Source organism: Cataglyphis hispanica, chromosome 8, assembly GCF_021464435.1.
Source record: "Cataglyphis hispanica isolate Lineage 1 chromosome 8, ULB_Chis1_1.0, whole genome shotgun sequence".
NCBI lineage: Eukaryota > Metazoa > Arthropoda > Insecta > Hymenoptera > Formicidae > Cataglyphis > Cataglyphis hispanica.
Window position 1 is genome coordinate 6,497,615 of NC_065961.1, and position 24,097 is coordinate 6,521,711.

Genomic DNA, 24,097 nt, shown 5'->3' on the forward strand with positions numbered 1-24,097 from the left:
TCGTGATTAAGATAATTCCTAGACACGTGTGAAACATTTGTCTTTCCTTACCCAAGAGACTAAACAATATTACAGAACATGTAAACATAAAACCTAATATCAGAGCACTGATGTCCCTGAAGTGAACCCGTCGGTTTATCCCTTCTCTGCAATAATTTAGAGATAATTCAGTTGTCCCTAATGCTGCTCACCCTTACGGAGGGAAGCAACGACTATCTACTCTTTTATAATTAATATATAATGCAATGAATTTATTCTTGCATGTTTTAACGTCTATTCACAAAATTAATGTGTGTAAAAATAACAATATATTTCTAAATTTATATAATCAATTTTAGTTTATTAAAATACAAAAAGTATAATTTTACAAATATCATAATAAATAAAATAGTAAATAAAAATTATTGTAAAGAAATAATGATTATCTTAACTATGAATATAACTTTGCAAATTGCAAAAAATTCAAATAAACTTTCTCAATGAAGATAAATTTATAACATTTATTAATATAAAATTGTATTTATAAATGTTGACATATCAATCTAGGTTCATTAAATGTTGTGCTATCGATGATTAATTGCTCTGGAATTTCACGACATTCACGACTCAGAAAATATGTTGATAATAAATAATCGCTGTAAAAATGAGCCATCGTAACTGTGGAGTGGCGTTTAAGTGTGCAATATATTCTGACATCTCGTGCCGTAAAATAAATTACTGCGAAGGAGCAAACATTACTTTTGTAGAATATCCTTCAAAATTTAGATTGTGGAAGAGAATTCTTACAGAAAATTCAGTATCTCGTACAAAAACTTAGGGATGAGTTTTCATGTTATCCCACAATTGCAAGATTGAATATGCAAATATAGTTTTGAATAAATTATGATAATGTACATTTTAAATATTTTATACGTTGCTGATGTAAAAATACTTAATATTTTCTTTATAAAAGTAATTAGATTAATTTATACATGTTATTTGTTTATAAACAAGATATATATATAAATTCTCTTAGCTAATCACAGGAAAATACAGGGAAGAATATATCACAGAAATCTTCTTATCAAAGGAAAGTATTTTTTCTTCGATTCCATTATTGTATACTTACTTAAGATGTTTATTAAAAATAAATTCTCGTACTTTCTCTCCTCGAATTTACCGCAACTTAGAACGATTAAACTTCCAAGCGGGCGTCACGTTAAAGTAGACTCGAATAGACTAGCAGAAGCTAATTATGGACGAATGTACCCTAGGCCTTTGACGTCCCACTTTACTTGTTCTACACCCCTTTCGATTACGTTCCATTTGCCTTAACTAACAAGACAAACGCCAACTTTTCCTATACACTCGGACGCCAATTGACGCGATATTTATATTTGCAGCTTTCCTCGAAGAATTGATTTTTTTTTATGTTTACACTATAAAAAAAAATATTTAATCGTCTTCATTACTAGAGCAAATCGCAAAGAATACATGAGATTAAATAGTTTAATTACATTTTGTTTTCATCATATGCCGCTTTATTCTTATTGTTATTACTTCGTAAATTTGGAGTCATCCAAAAATTTTAAATTTCTTAACAACTTCATATATGGCTGACTTTTTGCACATTTAATAATGCGAGCAAATGAGATTTTACTGCATACAAAGTGTTAATTAGAATAATGTAGTAGCTGTTTATTCAAGCAAATATTTAAATTAATATAACAATTAATAATAAAATTCCAAATTAATTTACTTTGATTTATTGACTTTTAATTAAATCTTATCAACGAGTATAAGGTTATTTTTGCTCTTAAAATCGTTGACCACAAAATTCATCTTAGACAATTAGTTTGATATTAAAAAATGTAATAATAAAATCATAGAATACCGATCCTCTCTCCCCTCCCTCTTCAAAACAGAAAAATTCTATTATACTGTAGACCTAGTTTTTTTAATAATACTCGAGGTATATTCGGTTTTCTTTATTTAATCAGACGTATACGAGCTCGCATTGGCGAGAAAATACTTGTAGGATAGGTCGTGCACTCAAACCGCGTTACGTTCTACAAAATAGAGTATTTTACCTTGAGTGCGTGCCTTGTGTGATAACGAGAAAGATCTAAGGAAAGTTCGCTTGCGGAATTTCTGAGGGTATATTGCGCCTTTTAGCATTATCGCATTTTGTTGGCATTGCATTATTTTTATGTAATCTTAGAATGAACCGAAGCTTAAAGAGCCCAAGAGAATAATAATAAAAATAAAACAACTATTTCGCCTTTGAGTTATTAAAATCGTGTGCGTCGCAAATTCTTCGTGAGTTTATTATTTATTTCGCGTGACAGTGCAAATATTGTGAGAATAAGCACACTGTGAGATTTTAATTTAAGATTCTTCTAAACTAGATTACATTTTCACTTGGTGAAATTTCACCTGGTTGTCATCTTTTATCTGGAAAAATAGCAAATGTAATTGCCATATTTAATTTAAAAGTACTATTAAATACTAGATTTCATATCTACCAAAAAGTTTTTTATCTATCTAAAAGTTTTGAAGAGGCACACATACAAAACTGATTTGTGTTTAGTAAAGAATTTTATAACTACAACACACGGAATAATTGTTATATATACCGTAATTTAAAAATAAAATGACAACGCTGTTTTCTATAATATTACAGGAAAGATTTTATAAGCGCTTTGATTATATTCTCTGACAATTCCGGATGTGCTCCACTTAATAATGAGAAGAGGTAACCTCAGGTTCTCCCTCTCGAATACTTAATGAAATCGTCACGAGATTTCCACGAATCGAGGTGAGTCGTTCATTCTCGAAGAGTTACTATATCCCATCCCAGTCTCTCCCGCGGGAATAGAATCAATGAGTAATATGACTTTCAACGAGAAAGCATATTTAATTATAATTCTAAAAACTTTCATCTCTTTGTAACAACTTTTATATTAATTATTTTTATTTTCTATTTTTTTATTATTACATTTATTTACATTTTATTATTACACTCACTACCAATTAATCCCTAATTTTTTAGAGTTTGCAATTTAATATTAATTATTTGATAATTTTATTCCCGGCGAGTGACTATTTATCTAATCCATTTATTTAACAATGTTAATATTTGTATGTATGTTTTGTATAGAATTATATAATTCTGTTGCCACTGAAACTCTCAAATTTCTTTTTTTTTTAATTTTAACAAAATTAATTAAATAATAATGACAATTAAATGTCACAAAAGAAGCACACACATACAATTAATTAATATGACAATCACACATTAAAAATTGCAATTGTAAATATTTTGTTTGATAATTAATTGTTGATTTATATATTTGTGCAATTGTTTTATACAATAATCTTATAAATCACAATAAAAGATAAATAAAAAAAGCTGCCGTTTATATCTAATTATAGAAATGTACATAAATTTATAGAAATGTATATATACAATGTAAATTCCCTCAAATTATATAATTGATATAATTTTTCACAACAATATCAACTTATCGAATTCCCTTCGTTTACATCGAGTTCACTCATTACTCTCACGTGCGCCATATTACTTATCGTAAGGATGAACCCATTATCGCGATAGCAATGTCCCGAGTACCATTCTGGAATTCTTAATGAAATGGTCCGAAATGAAAGTTCCTACGAATCGATTCACACCCACACTGAAATATATATACCATCATCCCTTATTCTTTTTGTTTCTTAATCGCTCCTTTGGGAGACACCGCCTGAAGAGAAAGCATAATCATAAATGAAAATCGCTTAGACGTGCGATTATGAATATATGTATTCGAGAATGCGGCAATAAAGTATTGAATCAGTGCAAAAGTTGTACTAACTGTTGAATGGCGTTAAAGTTCGAGGAATATTATTGTATTTTTAACATTTGAAAGTTCGCGAATATCCCGAGATGCAAGAGTATATAACTTCGGGAATATTATTTGTGAATTGTAAAGGTTGTAAGAGAAGTCTACGCACCTATACATTATTGAGAAAAAGTTTCATCGTGCATTCTATACATCTTGAGACATGATTCTTGACTTGAATCGCTGCGGCAAAAGCAAATTCACGGTTTAAGAGATACTCAATTCTAGCATTGAAGTTACAAAATATGCCATCAAAGCTTTCTCGTGCGCGTAATTGTATCCAATTGGAGCGAACATAATTTCTCATCTACAAACGCTCGATGTAATACGTCACGAGGCTCTCGTTCGGATCGACTCATGCTCATTCATACACACCTTATTCCCTTTTCGCTCCCCCTAGTTGCTCGCAATCTCACGGAGAAATATGATTTTGAATGGGATGCAACGGGGCAATTCTACGAATATAAGGCGGTTGAATGGTATACATAATATAGTCTCAGTCGCGTCCGAGCGACGAAGGATTGGTTGGAACACGGCCAGTTGGCCGCAACCCAATCCGTTATTTCATTCTTTTCGAATCCATCCTCTATACCACTCGTCTCGTACTCACTACCCCGCAAAATCATCTCGAGTGCATCCAGCGCAGTATCCAGTGCCACACCCATCACCACTGCCATCGTCATCGATAACGAAGGATGTTTCGTCTTTCGTTTCGTTTTTGCCGCTAAATAAATCGCATTAATTAAAGAACGCACTGGACGCGCATATGAATTTTTGCTTAAATTTTCATTATCGATAACGGATCGATAACTACTTATGATGTAACATATTGCAATTTATTGTCACAAATCTTATCGAATCAATTACTACTTATAATTTAAATATGTAATCTCTCTAGTACTATAAAAAATTCTTATTTATATTTACATTTTTTTATATTATAAAAACAAAATAATAAAGATTTATCACGTGCATTAAATTGAGAAACAATATAATTATTTTAGCCGAATATCATCAGCCTATAAGAAGATTCATTATAAAGCTTACGTAAACAGCCACGGTTATTATCTTCCGGCTTTTTTTTTGCATCGCGTTATCATACAGTTTTATTATTTTTATTTCTGCATGAAAAATATACGTGCAGAAAAATGTTGAGAAACAGAAAAATTGATCGGCCATTTACGTTACTTTGTGCGAACGTTCGTTTAACGTGCGCGCTCACGAGATGCGGCAAACAAGAGAGTAATAAATGAGTGTGTGAGGTAAAAGACCACGCGGGCATATTGATTTTGCAATGCAAGCGTTATCCTCGTTCCGCTCACTCATACGCTCAATCTTCCCGATTCTACATTTAATACCTCATGTGTATTACAGTGTTACGGAATTTATATTTCGATAGAATTTGCAAATTTTTTTGTTCTATGAGTTGATTAAAAGTTTTTAGAACAGAAAGACTTAAACCATACAAATTTAATTTTAGATCTCATTTATCATTATTTATACACACCATTATTTTCTGCACTTTATTATTCGTACACATATATTTTTTAATATTCTTTATCAATGTGTGTAAATTACATGAAGAGATCTGATAAAAATAGAATAAAGTGAAGAATGACTATTGAAAATAATTTTTCAATTATTACAAAATAAAATTAATGATTGCAAATTATCTCTAGAATGTATATTGTATTATTAAATTAATTTTCAATTATTAAAAACGTTTTGCAAAAAGCAGACGAACAGTTGATTATCATATGGTTTTGTTACCAACACATCGCAATTTGATGGATGTTTGTGATCAAAATGTGCCGACATGTTATTAATACACTATTAATGACTTATGTAAAAATCACGTTTTGCCCAAATCTAAATAATTCGAAATATCGACATAATTCGTGAATTATAGTAATATTCACTAACGAGACAAATCATACTAATAGTCAAACAAGAACCAACCGTTGATTATCATTGTCGATGTATTTGCAATCATCAATTACGAGAAATTAATAGGGAAAATTTATGGTTGCTCGAACATATGTTCTGCATGATGACAACTCTGTCGCCAGAGATTCTAAAAAATTCCCGATTTTTGTATTCAACAAACGTTTCATTATGCTTTTGCTGCGCTTTATCATTCTCGTAGTTTTACTTGATATATTTATTGGCGTTCCGGCGATAATAATTAAAAATCTTCCATAATTGCAGCAATTATCATCCCGCGATGCGGCATTCTGAATTAAACCGTCGTTTCGTCTGGTGACGATGAAGCCATTGTCGATTCGAGACTCACTCGTACGATATTACCTTCGCGGATATAATCGCGTTATCCCGTTATTGCCTGACATTTGGCAGAGTCTTTCTTATCAAGATAGTTTGCAAAGATATTCACAGGATCATTTCGTGACCGAGATTCCGACGACGTTTCAAGGTAAGAAATGACTTCGGATTATACATATATTCAAATTACTTCCTCTCGAAAAATGATGTCTTTCATGAAAATATAAAAGAATAAATGTAAAAATAGCGTGGACAAGACCTATATAATATGTCTTTGCGTATTTAATGCATAATTAAATGTAAAAGAAATATAGTTATCGTTTAATGTTTAATGAGATCTACATTCAGGCTTTCAGTAGCGTGTTATAAAGTTTAAATAATCAGTAATATAGCAGCAGCGTTTTTTTTACATTTCAGCGAGAAATTTCCTGAGATACCATACTAGCTCATGTTACTCTTTTGTAAAAATTAACTTTTAATAATTTTACTCTTATTTAACATTATATATTTTATAATATTATATTTTATTAATATATACATATATATATATATATATATATATATATATATACCTTTTTTATATAAATATGTATATATAATCTTGAAGAATAATTTTATATTATATATATTCGAGAAGTGTTTATTTTCTCTTGATATGAACAAGACCACGGCTTATTCTATGCCATTAAACTTAATCAAAGCCAAACCAATGGATTGCCAATTGCATTTCCCGACAGATTAATATAGAATAACTCTTGTCAGACTATCGGAAACAACCTATTTTCAATATCGCAATTACCACAATCCCCAGTTTCTGTTTTGTATCGTAAACCGAATTGTACATTGTGAATGATATTATGGTTTTCCACGATTATTATTGGCATCGATAGAAACGTCAATTTTTAATTATTTGCTCGATTTTTATATCAAAGATTTGATCTATGTTAAAAAGAACTACTTTGTGTAGAACGCGAAATAATAAAATCTCAATAATTTATATTGACTATTTGTAAATTTTAGTTTTTCATGTAACGCTAATTCGAATTAACAATTCTCTTTCTTAAATATAATGTATGTAAAATTCTTAAAAATGTTGATGTTTCATGATAATACTCTGCATTTAAAAAAAAATTTTATTACGTAAAGATCTCATCAACCTACATACATAGCACGTACTGCAATTGTGACAAGATATATCTCTTGATGAGCACTTTAATCTCGGTGGTAGTTATGCAGTTACGTTCGCAGCAAAGGCATATAATTGCATATTGCGCATAATGCGTACCGTCGAGAAGGGCGCAATGACGAAAACCACAAGAGTGCTCTAATAAAGCATAAAGTATTTAACCCACTTGCGAAAAATTTATCGATTTTTACCGAGCTTCTTATTATGACCCATTTTTGAATGCATAAATTTAGTTATAGAACTAAAAAAAAATCTGGATGACACATAAATCAGTTTAAATATAGAGGCAAAAGATACCTATATACACACATACACACCCACACACATTACACACACACACACACACACACACACAGAGTTACACACACACACACACACACACACACACACACACACACACACACACACACATATATATATATATATATTTTTATTTATTTATTTATTTATTTATTCATTTATATCTATTGCAACAGACTCATTGAAATAATTCAAGTAATTCAAGCAACTTTCATTAGGCATTGATAACGCTCTTAATCGAATGGAATTAATCGTTATCTTAGACGTTAACGAGATAAAATAAGCACACGTATGAAAGTAGCCCCTTATAAAAATTAATTTAAATTTAAAAGTAAGCAAATATTCGCGGCGCGACACAAGTTACTTGTGTATAACACAATAAATTAAAGTATAAATTTATGTGTAATTGCAACTATATGTACTTATTAGATGACGCCGTTTGTCTCGGGGGAGTCTATTCTTTTACATACAAGGTATAAAAAAATAGACCGATAAACTATGAAAGAAAATAGAGGACTTAAAAATAAACATCTTTTGTTAATATTATTTTTCTCTATGACGTTTCGTTTTATAATACTACATGATAGAAAATAGAAGTTTTAACTGTTTAATTTTTACACTCTGTATATTCGCAATACATTAATAATGATAGCACGCAAAATATTTTGTGGTGACGAAGTTTATGTTAGTGCCACCGAGCGCGCGTTTTTTTGCGACGTGTTGCGCGCTACTGTTTACATTCCATCACTGTGACGTCATTCGTGCGGCGAAGGTAGAGTAGACAAACGTAGACAATAGACAGAGACGCGAGCCGCGCTCCGTGTGTCGTCATAACCTTTCGAGACGTGCTCGCGAGAAGTATCACGAGATGCGAGATACGATCGTTTCTTACAATAAGCGTCTTAAGATGCGTAATTATGAACTCCTGCGTTCAATAATGATATATCATATCGCACGTAATTGCCGACATTCATTTATGGTCAATAGCAGTATAACTCGCGTACGAAAAGAATGGATTTCGAGGCGAACAGCATCGTATGATTAGTATATGTACAGTCGCGTATATAATATTAATTGCGCGATACATAAATCTAATATTTGTATGTCAGCGATTAGGTGGAAAGAGATTTTGTCGGGCAATGTCTATCGCGCGATAATAGGCAAGACTATATTTTTATCATATTAGGGATGGATGTTTCTTCAATTATTAAATTTAAATATATCTTTATAGTTTTGAATGCAATAATAGGTAGTGGGCATATATTATTTATTAGTCAAAATCGAGAAAGTGTACGTAGTAGCAACAGGTGTAGCGGCGCCGCGGGGTGATGACGTGCGCGTGTGAAGTTGGCCGCGCGTTCCTTCCGCTCGAGATTTATCATTTCCCGCTAATTCGCGAGACGTAACGTACGTTTTCACGAATCGTGCGAATGTATTTCGCGTTATTCTTTCGTCGCAGTATAATAAAATGCGCGTCGCGTATGTAAATAATATCGGGAGTGCCGATTAAAGTATCGCGCGTTCGTCGTGACAATAATTAACGTGCTTTTACGAGTGCTACGAAGGAGCAGAGCAATAAAGGGGCAGGAGGAAAAGAGGAGGCCAGAAAAGCATCGAGCTGTGGCGGAGAAAAAATATAATTAATGGTAATTTATTATTTATGTATTTCTTGCTGAACTATAATTGTTTGCCTCCGTGATGGTCGCATAACACAATCCATGCGTAATTTTTTACACATTATTGAGTAATACAATAATATATATATATGAAATATTTTTAAATTATAATTTTTTTCTAAATATATATATATATATATAGTGCACACATACATAACAAGTAGAAAATTCGATACGTGCAATGATCTTCTGAAATATTAATTATTTTTGATGTTGTTATAATTGAATATATTTATATTTTACAGATCAACTTTCCCACCACAACTATATAAGCTGCTGCGCATCATATTGGTGAGTACCTAATTATATTTATTAATCTAAGATAATGGATCTCTGAGAAAATTATATATATATATCAAATTTACATATGAAATATTTATACATATATTATAAAATATATCAGAATGAATAACATAATAACATAATAAGAGAGAACTATAATATCATATCATACAGATCTATTGTCTTAAAATGGATAAGCTAAGACAGATTAGCGCTAAAATTTAACCCTGGAATATATATCTGCAGAATTACATGTCTATATATATATATATATTTGTCTACATATATTTTTTATCAAGATATGGCGCAAGAATTTCAGGAACATATACTATAAGACTATATTAATATTATTTAAACAATTTTAATTGAAAATTTTTAATTAATTACATTGTTTAATTATTTTATTGAAAATATAAAATTTATAATCAATTAAATTTTTGAAATTATTGCTTAATGCTTAGATAAATAATAAAATATAAAAAAAAAGAGTATCAATACATGTGATTATAAGCAATAAAACACTTTTATAGAATATATCTCAAGAGAGTTTTTATTTTTTTTTATAATGAATAATAATAAATTTATAATAAATTCTTTATAGTATTTATGGACAATGCAGATCAGAATAAAGATCAGAATAGAGTTTATGATTATAATGAATGAAATAAAATAAAATTAATAAATATGAAAAACGTGATACAAAAAAAAATAGTTAATAATTAAGTATTTTTTTTCCTTTTAAATTAAAAATAATAAAATTAAACTAAAAAGTTATATTCCCTTAACTCCCTATATAAAATTGTTTTCAGGGTTAAATTTTATAAATTATTACATACAAAATAATATATTTAAATATGGTTGTCAGTATACATACAAATATGTCAAAATATTTATAAAAGAAAAAATATTTCAATTTGCATAATATATTTTTACTTATTTCATTAAAAATTAATTTGTTTTTTAAAAAATTGTTAATTATTATTAATTATAATAAATTTATTCTTACAATGTGCAACAATTTTACCCTAATTTTTCATAGCTTATCCATATTTATTATCAACTTGACTTTATATATTTGAAGCAAAATTAATTGACGCGAGATCTAGAAAACATTTAGCAAAATAAAAAAATATTTTTTATTAGTTTAAGTTTATAGATTAGTCAAAGTTTATTTATCAGTTACATGTCAGATATTGAAAATTTATTGAAATAATGTCTAATATAAATATTACATTAAAGATAATTTTGATAAAATATTATAACTAGATATTTATAGAGATAAATAATTTGTAAAAACATATCAATAACATGAAAAATTCATGTTGACAACAATATTAATCGCACGGAAAGTTTTTGATTTTGGATCTCACGTCATTTTTTTTAGGCATCAGTGATAAAATTGATTTATGATTCGATACATCATCATTTTGTTACATCTTATTGTTATCATTCAATATATCTTAAAGAAATATTAATTGCGGTTTCAAATTAATATTGATTGAAAATAATTAATTAATTTTATTCACAAATTAGAAATTTTAAAATTTATTTTAAAACATGAAAAGTATTTGACTTATAAAATATTTAATATTGATCAAAGAACATTTTAAATTTATTAAAAAATGATTCTTCTTCATACTTTTCTTTTTTTAAATATAATCTTTCATATAAGTATTATTCAAAATTCAACATTTATAAAAAACATTTTAATATATTAATTAATATTAAATGTACAAAATTATATAGCCACAAAAATGTATATAAAAAGAAAATGGAAAAAATTGATATAAAAATTGATTATATGAATGAAGCAATAGAGATGTGATAAAAATGACAGAACGATTCTCCAGAAATGTTTACGTAAGTACAATTTTTATAATATAATTTTTATAATATAAAAATGTTTTATATTATCTTTGAAAAAAATTGATACATATATAAATTTCATATGCAATTAACCATAAAAAATTAATTATTGTTAGGAGATATATTATTCATGACTTAAATTGCAGGGTTTTTATTAATACATTTAAGAAAAACAAATATTAAAAAAAGATGTGGTTAAAAATTTTTAATTACATTCTATTCTACTATTATAATTTAAAATTTATTATCAATGTTTAAATGTTAAAAGACTCTAAGATGATGAAATGTATGTGTAGATAAGTAGATGCACATGATTATTAAAAGACTAATATCTTCTGATCTCTGTACTTATATTGTTATTATTCTTTTCGAACATCTCATGTACAAAATTGAATTAAAAAAATTGAACTACTCGTCACGTATGACAAAAATACTGGCGGCGAAAGCGAAATCGTGTTGAATACATCTATCCTGCATCAACCTCGTTGTCATTCTTGCGCTATAATTTATCGCGAATCATATATCTATCGCATTCATCTTGCATGCAGAATAAATTCTAGCTACTCGATTGTATCCATGGTATCTCCGATACTGTTCGCGCTTGCGAGACCCGAAAACCACTTAATATTCGTCAAATAGAATGAGGGAAAGCGAGATAGGCGGGTGGATTTTGTGAGAAACACAAAGGAGGGGAGACAGAATGGAGGGAATGAGAGGTAGCAGTTGCACTCGAAATTGCATATTGGCGAATCGGACTTTCGGGTACGAGTTGCCGCCAATATATTGTCGACCGTTCTGGAAGCGCGATCTGTTCTCCCAATATGTAATTACTAGTAAATCAAACGGTTCGACTAAATTGATTTAGAACCCAATAACTAGTGACCAAAATGACGAAAATCGGCACAGATAGTCGGTCGCATTCTGTTTGACAAAAGATGCGTTTTTTGATGATAGTAGAATCGTGAAAATCTTTTTATATAATTGATCGATTGTTCGTTACAGAAGCTTGTTTTAAAGCGTTTGCTGTTAGTAGATATGCTAATGTAATATATTGTACTACGATATATTACCGCGTGATTTTTTAAATATTTTGATATATTATAAATATCAAAAGGACTTCTGCCAACATTGCAAATTAGTGTAAAGAATAAACAGAAAATATGCTTCAACAATATGCTTTAACAAATATGCTTTTGGAATAGAAAGCAAATGTGTTAATCCAGCATCATATGCATAGAAGCATATTTTTATTAATACCTTGTTACTCAAGATCATGATTAATTTATCATTTTTTAATTTAATTTCGTAGGTAACTAGTAGTTAAATTTTGGATTTATTTATATTTAAAAATTTTAAAGGGATATTAAAAAGATATTATAAAGATTAAATGTGGTGAATGCTATTAGCGATATTTCTGTTATATTGTTTCTTAGCCAAATCAAGCTTTGTAGAAGAGAGAAACTAGAGTCGCGTTAATTGCTTGAAATGCAACTATTACGTTTGAGCAAATTGATCTGGTTATAATAGTCGACTGTGATAGAACAACTGTAACCTCACCCTTCCTTTATGCGAATAGATAACCGCACTTGGGCGGGTTAGATAATTGAAATATCATGAAAGACGTCGGTATGCTCGTTGGTTTAATCGCGAGTCTTGGTAATGCAGCATTGTGGACAGTCTCGTTGAAGCATTCTCATTGACGCTGAACAAAGATATTTGCTTGGCAGAGCATAAATGAATAATTGAAATTGAAAGAAACTGATTACTATTAGCATCAAATTTATTCTAACTTTATTAACTTTTTAATTAATAATTTTATGATATTAAATTAATTATTTTTTTAATAATCGATTATATAAATAAAAGTAACTAAAATTAAATAATATCGATATAAACAAAGAAATTTTGTAATGCAAAATTTTCAAACATTAATTGTATAATATTTAATTTATTTTTGTTTCTCGAAGAGTAACTTTTTTGTTTTTTATGGATTTAGAATTGCAATTATCACAAATATGGAAAAATAAATTTATAAAATATTTTGTTTGTAGGAAATTCAAACAATTTTTTTTTTTGCATTTTTACATTATTATCTTTTTTTTTTTTTATTTGTCAAAGTAGTAAAATTTTACGAATTTCTATAACCCACTTAATTCTAAAGTCTTAGATGGACTTTCAACTTAATTAAGAAACTTCGAGATTGAATAATTGTGTGATATTCATTAAAGAACAGAATAGGGGAAAGCGTTAATTCTGCAAATCCATGGAATCCATGTATAATGAAGTCCATTAATTTTCTAGTTCTACGAACTGATAAAAAGTATCTACACCTTGCTTTTTCGTATAAATATTTAAATAGTACATACATTTTTTTGAATTACACATGCTTTAATTATCAAGATATATATTAAAGATATCAAAATATTAGATACATTAAAAATATTTTAAGATCATTATTAAAATTGTGCTATTACTCTTATGAATTAGATTTTTCGAGGGATATAAAATTGATTTTTCTTAAAATGTATATAATGAATATTGATACGATTGTGCTAAAGTTTATAATGATAAGCTGTTATAAAAACTAGATATAAAAAAAGACTAGATTAAAAAAAATTAAATAACAATACTTTAATTAAGCTTTAATAACAACACTTTTATAAAATCCAGAAATATTTATGATCAATTAATTTTATTTTCATAATTTATTTTATAAAAAGCTAAAAAAATTTTACAAAATATATCCACCATTGTGTACCATCATTGCTTCATAATTTTGCCACTCAAACTACACATATTGAGTTGTGGAATTTGTAATCCGCATTTTCGGCAACCTTCTACGAATGTTATAAGAGACAATAATTTCAATTGCTTCGATAATTAATCTCTAATACGGCCCATTCAATCAGGCCAATTCGACGAATTTACGCGCACATTATCCGCAACTGAAATGCGACCGCATTCCGGAGCGTATTCATGGACCGAAATGCCATAAAAGCTTAGGCATATCGAATTGACATTCATTCTGTATGGAAGAACATGACATGAGCGATTTAGGATACAAAGGGTGCACAGAGAGGAAAGCTTGGCGGGGTAAAAGACTAGCGGGTGAGGGACGATTGACGGACTGGTTACGGGATCGCTATAGCGTTTAATCTGCTTTGGCTTGAATTTCAAAATACGCGATAGCTAATACATATTGCCTTTGGCGCCACTCCAAGTCCCCTATGCAGTCGAACCCCCTTCACCCCTCTCTCGGCCTCGTTCGCAACCACCCTTCTGACCCCTCGTGCACATCCATTCTACCAAACTCTTCATTATATGTGTGCTCTACTATACTAATCCCGTTGCCATCCCTTCGCGGCCGGTAAACTCATTTTGTCATGCATTAAGCGCCGCGAAATGTCGCCCTCTCCTTCTCCTCTTATACAATTTCTCACTATCTATCGATATGCCTATATCTGCATCCCTTTATTCTCCATCATCTCTCGTTTCCTCGCCTCAAACGATATTTATGCCATATTAATCAGATATCTCCTTTATATGCGCATGCATCCTCCTATCCTTCTCTGAGCAACTATTCCTCTACACACTTCTCTCGTTGCCGTGTCCTGTGACGGTGGTCTGAAATTGCGGACGACCTCGCGTTTGCCTACCAATCCTGGCGGTTGCTTGTGTGGCAGTGAATCTTGGCGCGGGTCATTGATGATCGACTTATATACGTGTATATGCATCGATGCGGTGGTTTATTAAATTTAATGCAATTAACTGCAATATTGAGTTTCTATTAGTGTCTTCATGCCATTACGTTATTAAAATGAATCTGGGTCTCGAAAATAATAAAAGAAATGAACAAAAATAGTCTTTTGGAAAAGAAAGCTAAATTATTTTTACAGAATCATACATCCAATTGCAAATTTCATATTTATTTCTTATTATAAATATAACGGATAAATAAAATTTATATACATTAAACAGAAAGATTTATATTTATAATAAAAAGAATCATTTATTTATGATACTTATATACTATTATTTTTTTTTAACAATGTAATGCAACACTACATAACAATAACGGCGAGTCAATATTTCTTGTGAACATTTGCATGCGTACACACCTCTCTGCATGATATTATCGCAATTTAGGGAAGGATAATTTCGATAACTTGGCCATTAACATCTAATTGAAAGGATGCGAATTGGCGGAAAGCAGAAAATTGCGCAAACGAGAAGAGATTCGATTATCGGCGATCCTAGTATCGTATCGAAACGAACGAAATGCGTTTAATATACTTAGGATCGTTTGTTCCACTGCTCCGACTAGCGATCCGAATCAGTCTCATCACGGCTTATTCCCGTCCGGAAAATGGTCGAAAATTGCTTTTTCGCATGCACATTCATCCGACAAACGTCAGCCGGTGTTCCGTTATTTCGCTTTTATTTTCAAGTATGTGAAAAAAGTTTTTTTTTTTATCAATTTATGTGAAACATTACACACAATTAATTGAGCTTATGCTTATCGTAATAAAGAATTATATGAGAAATTATATTTTTACAGTCATGCTTTCAAAATTATGCGTTCTGTGTATGAGTTGCATGAATTTACGTTAATAATTTAAACTAATTTACTAAAAAATAAATTTAAAAAATATTGTATAATTTAATTGAAATATTGTAAATAAATTTATTCAAAATCGATTAAATTGTCTAAGAATATTACAAAAATATTCCTTTTTTTTATTTTTCAAATATATATACATACATACATACATACACTATATATATATATATATATATATATATATATATATATATATATATATATGTATATTTGGAAAGGAATATTTTTGTAATATATATATATATATATATATATATATATATATATATATATCATATGCATATTTGAAAGGAATATTTTGTATATTATATATATATATATCCACACACATATATATATATATATGCGAACAGTCGGTTATGACAGGAATGGATAGTCGGTTGCACGAGGGTCATAAAATTTTTATAAAGGAATCCTGTTTTCTCTCTTCCGTCTTTGCGTATTCTATGATATATCATAATCTCAAGGCTGAAAGAAATAAACATTTTTCTTGGTGTTTTTGAACAGCGAGGCAGACTCTTTTTTATCCTCAGCCAGCAGAATAGTCTGTTCCCACTCATAGTCGACGAGGTTCTGGTAAGTGCACTAAGAAACAGACGTTCCATCGCGGTCAACATTCAGTCCCTCAGATCGTCCTTTGACGACTTTCACTTCCAGAATGCAGTATATTACTGCATTACTTCAGAACTTTAAGATTATCGCGGGTGAATTTAATGTAGCAAATGTGAAACATGTCGAAAAAATTATTTCAAGATAATTTCTCGATATTGTTTGACAATGAATACGCGCGTCTTCAATCTCTTTTCAATGCTACAACATCGTCTAAAATGTTTCCAATTCGCTCGTAATATCATGCCATATCATTATCATGCAATTTTTCCTTAAGAGAAGTGTCGTTGCGAGCATTGCGTTCTCTCTCGCGGATAACACGAATGATTTACACTTGCACGTGAACTTATACGATACGCGAATGATGCGTATGAGTTTGCCCCGAAGTTATCGACGTCGTACGGAAACGAGAGAGTATGCGTTTGCCTGAAATATTAATTCACGACGATCGCATCGGGAAGTAATATGTCTACTAAACTATTCGTCTTTCCTTTGATCCCGGGTGGAAGCATAAAGTATGGTTGTATTCGCGCAAAACGTTAGATATACTCCAGATGCTAGGGATCACGATTAATGAATATAAAGCGATTGTAAATCATCGCTTTTAAAAAGCGAAACGCATTATCCCGTGAGCATTCGGCCCATAAAATTATTTGAATGACGTCGGTCGTTATGAGCTGTAAAATCTTTCGCGAATATATTTGATGTTAATGTAACGCACGAATATTCGCGCAAAAATAATATCTTAGAAAAAATGACTTTTTTTGCTGATTTCGCAATTGCTGTAACATATTTAAATTTATTTTTGAAAATATAGGCTTTTTTTAGCTTTGATTGTCGCAAAAATTATAGAAATACGAATCTAATAAATTTTTCATTTCTGAAACTGTAAGAGAATCGGATTTATTCGGAATATATGAATTACAAAAATTTTTTATTTATATGGTTTACCACTTTTTATAATTATATTCATGTTTCTTTCTCTTAATAAAATTATAATGTAAACTATATATATGTAACAGTATTATAATCTAAATAGTAGGAAAAATTAATCTCATTTTTTTAATGTTGAATGCGTGAAATATTTACACTGACATGGCAGCTTTTCTGGAGCGAATCGCGTCAGATTCTTTTGCGTTGCCAGCGCAACACTTAAGTGCTGCGTTTATTTAAAAATGTCAACTCTAGCAAAACATTGTTTGCAAAAACAACTTAATTTTTGTAAGTTGTTGAAGCGTACCTTGCAGCGTGCAAACCGATACGCTTTCATTCGCGTTTATGCACCACTGCAAAATCCACGTTCCCGTTATTCAAAGGATTAACTCATTGTCGTACAATGTTTTATGATTTATTGTTTCATGCACATTCGCGTTCTTTTTAGTTTGTGGATTGTGGATTAATGTGACATCATGATATGGCATTGTTATTGACAATGTTTCTTTTCATTTTCTTATTTTTCATTTGCTTATCATGCCAATATTTTAGTCACATTATATATTTATATATTATTAATTGTCTTATTCTTTTATAATTGATTTTTATAAATTTTGCTTATAAATATTTTACTTATACTAGTTTTGATTTGCAAATAGGATAAAATTAAAAGAAAATCATATAAATTCTCATCATTTATAAAAAAATTGTCGGTTTACATATTTATTATTAGCTAAGATTCTTTATAATTTTATCGCTTTAAATTTTAAACATAGCAATAAACGCGTCACCAATATCATATTTCGCGTCGTCGAAGGAATATACTTTTGACATCTCGACAGATATTCCCGGAAAATAAACGCGCGCATTTATCACAATTGATATGCAACCGAGAGATTCGTTATATTTTTCTATACAAAACCTTGCCTGTTTTGTTGGAAATTCACCTGGTTCGTTGTTTTCGTTTATGGCAGTTTTCTGAAAAAAAAAATCATCAGCCGCACGCGCGTTTTCGCTCGGGCCATTCGCCGCGAAATGAATTTTTGCCGCCATCCTTCACCGTGCACCGAGTGATTCATGAAAAATTGCCGGTTTGATGGATTGACGGACGAGTAAGTAAGCGTAATATCAAACAACGGTCTACTCTTCTTCTTGGCGACAGCTTGTAAAAGGAACTGCAAAAGCATCGAAAGCTGTCACTGCAGACAAATTGTTTTTGCTTTAAGTAATATCGAGATAACTGACGGTTAAAATGACACAAGAATTAGGGCTATTTTCTTGTATAGTGTAGAGATATCTTTTTCAACAATGTAAAGAAAAGTAATTCTCAAAGTTGTTGTTTAATTTTCTGATTTACACATATTTTTGGACGGTAAAATATTATAATAATAATGTTCTAAAACAGAAATTTTATTGTATATGACTATAACATTAAAATTTGTACAATGTAATTACACTACTGCGTAATTTAGATTTTGCAAGTTTCCGCACTAACAGCGACATTATTACGTATCAAGTTCTTGCAAATAAATTTAAAGGTTTAGTAAAGTAAAGTCGAGGTAAGCTTAAAGAAAGGCAAAATTTCATTTTGCGATAGTTGCTGGTCTTTTTTGTGGACGATACTTGATGAAAAGATAACGTGTGACACGGCATTCATTGGGGTCATCGTCAACAAGATAAACGAAATATAGGATCAGGAAAGCAAAATAGTCCAAAAGCATCGAATGGTTTGAATGAATAATCGAACGCGTGGAGCGTGAACTGAATGCGGAAAAATGTGAATGTGCACAATTTTTGATGCACCGCCTGTGGGATATACTTGATGTCCCGCGGATAAAAATCAAGAGATTTTTTGTTGAAATTCCGACTGCCATGCGAAGATATTCAAACGCTTTAAAATATTTAAATAAGAAATTTAGATTGCCTTTCTTTTCTTTTTCATGTCTTTTCATGTCATCCGTCATGAGTATAAAGGCTATAGTTTTCAAAAAGATCAAATAAAAAACAATAATTGATATAGCCGGATAAAAATTTAGGAATTTTGAAAATTTAATTTATTAAATTCGCTTTATCGTAACTGTGACTTATTTTACGCGCGTTAATAGATTCTTAAGTCGCGTTAAATTGATTCACGTGTCAGCTATCACGAAGAACTAATAGATATCTTTATCATTGAATCAGTCTTACATTGTGCGATTAATTCGATAAAAACGAAAGTCAGAGTCGGGCAATCAAAGTCGCAAATCGACGGACAAAGTTTTTGCTCGACGACCGCGTAAAGATTTTACCATTAAACGTTTTACTTCGCCGGCAAGTTTGCCAGCCATTCGTTTCTACTAATGCATCGCAAGGCGAAGTTTTAATTCGACAAATACGACGACGATGGCAACGGACACCCGATGCATTACCTACTTAAAGACAATGGTGTGGCCGCAAGCGTTTTCCGACAATGTATTATCCCGTTGGGGCGGAGATACTTTCCCTGATTCTCTTTAAATGGTGGCGGTGGCTTTGTTTTTAATGCGCGTGACCCAGTTGGTCCAGCGCTCTACTTTATCCATTGCACGTTGCATTTACCTCCAATAATTTAAAACGAATTTACGCGGTGCATTCATGATGATCATCCTGGATGAATCCATTTGAAGGGAATGCGTCTCGTTTTTCTTATATTATGTATCGGGTAATAACTTATCGCATTATATTTAGCGACGTGGCTAGAAGTTAATAAGAGAAAACGCGAGAAATATATAACGAACGTTCATTATATAAACAAACTTAGTATTCAATTAGAGCTTTCGCGTAAATCATTCTTCGAAATTTACCATCGCGCTTTCGAAACTTGATGTGCGACAATGCTACTGGTGAGGGCTGTTTACTAATTAGCGACATCTCAGACTCGTTCGAATATAACGGCAAGTTCACATCATGCGAAGCACCATATGATCTAATATTGACATCTTGTCACAATTCAATATTTATTTAGTAAATTATTTTACTGCATCTTTTGTAAATAAAATTTAAATTACTCAACGCGCGACGTACGGTATCAATGTCGCTTTGTCAAAAAAAGAATATACGATTATTATACACATTTTTTTTTTTCCATTGAATTAAACTCCGTTCTTTAGTTAATTCGGAATGATATATAATGTTCTAAACCTATCGTACGTTTTTTTCGAAGTCATAGATGTTAGAAGCGAAATAAAAAAAATGATGATTTGCCTATGTATGGAAACACCTTATATGCGGAATATGCACGATAAAATTGCCTCGGCGGTATGCACGTGGAAATCTGGATGAAAAGTGGAACACGAGAGAATTGCGCCGTGACGGAGCGACAAAGCAGTTAAGTGATCGATCAGTCCTTAAGCGTGTGCACCATCTTTGCGATTGACCCCCCGCGAAGCCCCCCCTCTTTCAGGCCGCTGTTATATGTATATTACGTGGTGTCTGTGCTACATAATAACGTCGGATGCATCGCATAAAGGCGGCGTCGATGCGACGGAGACCGATTATGACTACGGGTGCATGCCCGACAAAACACACGCTCTGCGGTGTGTATATAAAAAGAGTTCACATACTCGACTTCGTTCATTGCAACCGAGGATGCATCATGCGCTCATCTCACATCAAACTCATATGGTTTTGATCAAAATTAGGTCACTGCAAATAATGAAATTTTATATACTCTGTAGTTTTTAAACTTTAATTTTAAACTTTAACGAAAATTGTATCGTGTCACTAAAATTTGGTACAAAATATCTGATATTGACAATGAAAAAGTTATGAAAAATAACTGTGACCAATTAAAAAAGAATTTTTTATTAAAACAGCATTTTTTTTCTATACAACCAAACAACTACGCCGAATCTAAAATCGAAAGAAAGTGTACATGAATTGTAGAATATTTTTTAGTATAGTTATACTAAAATATTTTCGTTAATAATATTTTTAAAGTGCGACACAATCAACGAATTTATAACGAATAAAAAATATGTAGTATACAGTGTTGAGCCGATTGCAATTTAAACAAACAAAATAGAGAACAGTGAAATACATATAGTGAAATGATTATATTTTGTATTTTCTCCATTTACTTTTTGTCGAGTGAAGTTTTTTAATGGAAGCTTTCATTATCTCTCTGTCAGTGAAGGCAAAGAGCGAAAATTAAATGGCGAAAATTCTCCTCATCCGGCGTGTAAATAATTCATAGCGAGCAAATTCGCACTGTGAGAAAACATGCCGAGGCTCGCTCTAAAATAATTCAACGACATTGTTTTATCGATCAATTTGCAACTCACTTCGAGCGTAAGCCGTGTCTTTGTAACTGACCCAACGACCTGCAGTACATTCTATGGCCGCACGTTGACGTTGGTAAGGCACATAAACGCAACTATGTGATACGTTGTATATGATGGTGCGTTTATAAACTTTCTCACGCATGCACGCATACAATGCACGCCGCTCTCGTGAATAGATTGCATACAAAATAATGAAAAACGGTATAACGATGATAGTGTTATCATGTGACTATAACCCTTCACGCTTACCTAATTAACGTACATCGTGACGACATGTTTATTGAAAAATAAATACAGAATAGTGATACACACTCTCTTCTTCTTTCTTTCTGTCTCTATCATAAAAAAATAAATACGTTTTTAGTTAAAAAAAAATTACTACTATTAATACAAAATTTTTAATTTTATTTTATGGTTGCGTGTATCATGTAAGTTTTTTTATTCTTCTAATTTATTAGAGATTACATTAACTATGAACAAAAATTCTATAACTATACCAAAAATTCTTAAATCGCGATAAAATTGTGTTAAAACGAGTAAATACTCATAAAATTAGCAGAACATTATAACTCTCATAAAAATAAATGTATCATCTTTCTTATATTGTAATACTATTATACAAGGTAAATATTAATATGTATTTTATATTAAAGTTTAACAGAACAAAAATTAAATTATGATTTTGTATGAAATTGCTTAAGTTATTATATACGTTTGAAAAGAATAATAATATTTTATTTTCTTTTTTTTTTTTCACAATAATTGCGTTACGTTTTAAACTGCATATTGTGTGTTTTAAAGAGGTCTGCTTTTTTAAATAAATTACCATAAACTGATTAATCGATTAACTCATCGTGCAATCGGGGCCGTATATTACTATTCCACGTCGAGCCCGAGCGCAGTTTAATATTATATTATGTGGTTACAACTGTGCAAGGACAACTATGTGAAACATGCTATATAATCGATACGTGCGATTTCGGCATATAGCGGTATAAAGCATATATATATATATATATATAATTTTGTAGAGAACATTATTACTACAGTTTCACGTAAGATTTAATTGAGAATACAAAGTACATGATAATTATATGAATATAATAGCGCAATATTTCTGAGTTTTTGATTTCCCATATTTCTGATTTTTGCAAATATATAACAAATATATAATAACTGTCATCTTTTATATTTTAAAGTAATATTCTGACACAAGAATTTTTCAGAATGTAGACTAAACTTGTAGAAAGATGTTATATATTCAAATAATGCAAATTTTTATTTTAAAAATATGTCTGTTCTTATTTCAAAAATACATTATTTGAGATGCAGAGAGACAGAAGATATGAATACGCGTGTGTGAATAGAAAAATATAGTTTTTTACATTACCTGTTATACATAAGGACATCGGGTTTCCATAGCCGATGCGGCGGGATTCTAAGATCTCGCACGCCTCCGTAATCCGAGACATTCCATCTCATATTCACGTCATTCCATTCCTGTAATTGAACGAAAGTTATGCACAACTATACATAAGAGATTGCGATGGTTAGTGAAAAGATAAACACAAAAAAAAGAGCAAGCATCTTAATTCCCAAATCAAGCAAATAAACATGAGCTTAAAAATCCATTAATTATTTTTTTTATATTTTTAGAATAACTTTTTTTTTAAACTTTTATATAAAATAATTTTTTGTAAAATTATTAATTTAATAATTCTGATTTATTAATATAATTTGTGAACGCTTGTATTTGTTTGTTTGCTTTAGATTCGGTTTTATATAAAAAGATGCAAAAAATTTTAGAAAATGCCAACAAGAAATATATCTAAGATATATTGGGTGTAATAAATATTATAGTTCTCTATAAGAAATATCTTTTTATTGATTGGATTTGACAATTTGATTAAAGCATTTTTGAACAAAATTAATGTTTCACTTAAGCAATAGAGAACACCGATTTATATATATATCGAAATCACGTTCAATTCACTCACTGCGTTCTTTTTAAAGTAATGTTGACGTTATCGATTTTTAAAACGAGCAAGTGCTGACCTTCGCTTTTCTCGCAAATATTTTAGACTACATCGTATATGTCAAGTAAACACTACAGCATTTCAATTTAATTCTCGTTCGGGGAATTTACAAACGTGCAACTTTGCGAG

The 24,097-nt window shown here is 30.5% G+C and overlaps 1 protein-coding gene across 2 annotated transcripts in view; it reads right to left on the minus strand.

Annotated features, from left to right (window-relative positions):
* LOC126851548 (neuronal acetylcholine receptor subunit alpha-7-like) overlaps positions 1–24,097 on the minus strand; it is a 167,698-nt gene that overhangs the window by 13,451 nt on the left and 130,150 nt on the right. For both annotated transcript variants that reach the window (XM_050595636.1, XM_050595635.1), the window contains one exon: positions 23,323–23,432. In XM_050595636.1, the coding sequence (XP_050451593.1) occupies positions 23,323–23,414 (92 nt within the window). In that variant the 5' untranslated portion in view covers positions 23,415–23,432. The remainder of the gene's footprint in view (positions 1–23,322; positions 23,433–24,097) is intronic.